Source organism: Aplysia californica, unplaced genomic scaffold (genome assembly GCF_000002075.1).
Source record: "Aplysia californica isolate F4 #8 unplaced genomic scaffold, AplCal3.0 scaffold00022, whole genome shotgun sequence".
In the NCBI taxonomy this organism is placed as follows: domain Eukaryota; kingdom Metazoa; phylum Mollusca; class Gastropoda; order Aplysiida; family Aplysiidae; genus Aplysia; species Aplysia californica.
The window spans coordinates 1,469,704-1,472,168 of record NW_004797292.1 but is presented as its reverse complement, the minus strand read 5'-3'; the positions used below and the strand labels follow the sequence as shown (position 1 = coordinate 1,472,168).

Here is a 2,465-nt window from a genome sequence, read left to right as displayed (position 1 = left end):
TAGATAGATAGATAGATAGATAGATAGATAGATAGATAGATAGATAGATAGATAGATAGATAGATAGATAGATAGATAGATAGATAGATAAAGAAGAAATGGCAAAACCGAAAATATGATCTGGGAAATCCTGTGATCAAACAAGAATGAAAAAAATGAGAAGAAATAAATAGTCACTCCCGATGTATTTTTTCTTTCTCAGTTTTCTTTCCTTTCTTTTTCTGTCTAAAGGAACCAGTAGAATCTAGGCCATATTATATGATAAAAGAACACAATTGCGAACCTATCTCAGGAGAATATTATACATCGTATGTGGCCTAATAAAGGTAGTAAAATAAAGCGCTACGAGCAGTGTTGGCACAGACGGATAGTGAGCTTTTCTGGAGGGTTTTTTTCGGGATTTTGTTTTTCTCCGATTTCATTCTCACCCCTCCCCCCTTTCTTAATGAAGTACCCCGTCCTTTCTTTTTATTTTCTTCACAGTTTTAATTGTTTCTTTTTGCTTCTTTTCCTTTTCTTTACTTACTTTAAAAAAAAACTTTTCTCCGTTTCTTTTCTTTTTTCCTTATTATTGTTCTGTTGTTTATTTCCTTTTATCTTTTGTTTTGTTTTGTTTTGTTATTTGTTTTGTTTGTTGGGTTTTTGGTTTGCCTAAATTCGATGTTTTTGTTTCCAAGACCCTTTCGTCGACTGACACACTGACAGAAAAAGAAAACTATGCCGCATTTCGCATTTACCAGGTTTCATGGCGCTCTTTTCGCGCCAGTGAACGAGAGGGTACAGCGGGGTGGGGTGGGAGGGGCAAGAGGGGCGCGCGGGGACAGGCGCAGACGTGAAGCGGGTGACAACACAGAAGCAGAGCCCAGCAGGCAGCAGGCAGGCAGGCAGAGGCAAGAGCACCGACCAGGTCGCACCAACGTCGTCCGCGCGCGACGCGTAAAACTCCGTCACAACTTCGCTTCACTCGTCGATGCGAAAAGCTTCAAACACGCGGCCTGTCTCGCGTTCTCTATTTCTTTGCCCCCTCCTCCTCCTCTCTCGGTTGGTTTAAGTTTTAGTCGCATGCACGTAGCGAAGAAGAAGAAGGAAGGAACGAACGAAAGAAGGAAGGAACCTCGTGTTGGAAGACTTCTGTGTTTACAGCGGTGGTGGTGGGCACGAGTTGTTGTAGTAGTAGTTGTGTAGTTGACAGAGCCGCCCCGGTAGGCAAGACGTCGTGAAGAGAAAACCAGCAAGTTCTGTCTGAACTGAACACACACACACACACACACACACACACACACACACACACTACGTTTGAGTTTGACAGGACATCAGAACAGTTCGGTGTGTTGTGAGGGAGTATGTGGAGCTAGCTGCCCCCCTCTGTTGTCATGACAGGCAGGAATTGACATTCGAGTCTGCTGCTAGCTGCTGTGACAGCTCGGAAGATGCTAACGGCCTGGGATGGATTACCGCTGCTGCACTATTCTGCTGACCTCTGCCCTCGCGACCCTTCTGTATCTGAACACGCTTGGCGCGGATTTTGCTTATGATGACAGGTGGGTGCTGGCTGGTTAGTGGCTTGGTTGCGAGCAGCACGTCGAATTGTATGACCCACTTCTGTTCTTACCTTTGGCTGCTGTCATTTCTTGCATCTCTGTCTGTCTGTCTGTCTGCCTGTCTGTCTGTCTGTCTGTCTGTCTGTTTGTATCTCTCTCTCTCTCTCTCTCTCTCTCTCTCTCTCTCTCTCTCTCTCTCTCACACACACACACACACACACACAGATACACTCCCACACACACAATCTGATATACACCTAGGTACAGCTGCATGACTGAATAACGATCAAGTAACTTAACCCAAGTTAGAATAGATCATAAATCAAATGCATCAATAAACACCTAATATAGGTAAGCCTGTGGGAGATTAAATAGTGGGTGAAACGATTAAAAGTAAAAGCTTTAGGTACCGATATAATAATATATTATTCATTCAGTGAACTGGAACGGCAATAGAAACCGGCACACGAAACTTCGTATCACTAAATTACTTAATGACTAAAGGCTGAGGAAGAACAAATTGAAATATCAGTTGTAGTACATGTATATATTTTGTACGCATCGTTCTGTCTCAACAGAAGATAGTTATGTTATGAATAATAATATTATTGGTCCATAATTCTAATTATTAATAAATGTATCCTTTAAATGACCACCCCGTTATCTCTATATAGGAGAAAGCAAAATTATAAGTGAGATAATATAATATAATGTAACAGAAGAGAAGCAGAGGCATAATACACGAAAGTCAATGAATGAAATGGTCAGAATAATTATATTCTATTCTGATAATATTCTGCAATTGAACATCGAGTTGTTAGGCTAGACATGCCGAAGCTTTCTGCCGTATCCTTCATGGTTTATACATGTGGAGTTGTTCGAATGCCGATGCAGGTGCGTAGATTGGTGTGTGTGTGTGTGTGT

At 42.0% G+C, this 2,465-nt stretch overlaps 1 protein-coding gene across 1 annotated transcript in view; it reads left to right on the top strand.

The window, feature by feature from the left end:
* Positions 1 to 895: 895 nt before the first annotated feature.
* The window catches only part of LOC101851239 (protein O-mannosyl-transferase TMTC2), a gene marked incomplete in the record, with an annotated part of 90,456 nt that continues 88,886 nt past the window's right edge, over positions 896 to 2,465 (top strand). Inside the window, 1 exon segment of the mRNA XM_013087969.2 lies at positions 896 to 1,541. Within this exon segment, the coding sequence (XP_012943423.1) occupies positions 1,447 to 1,541 (95 nt within the window).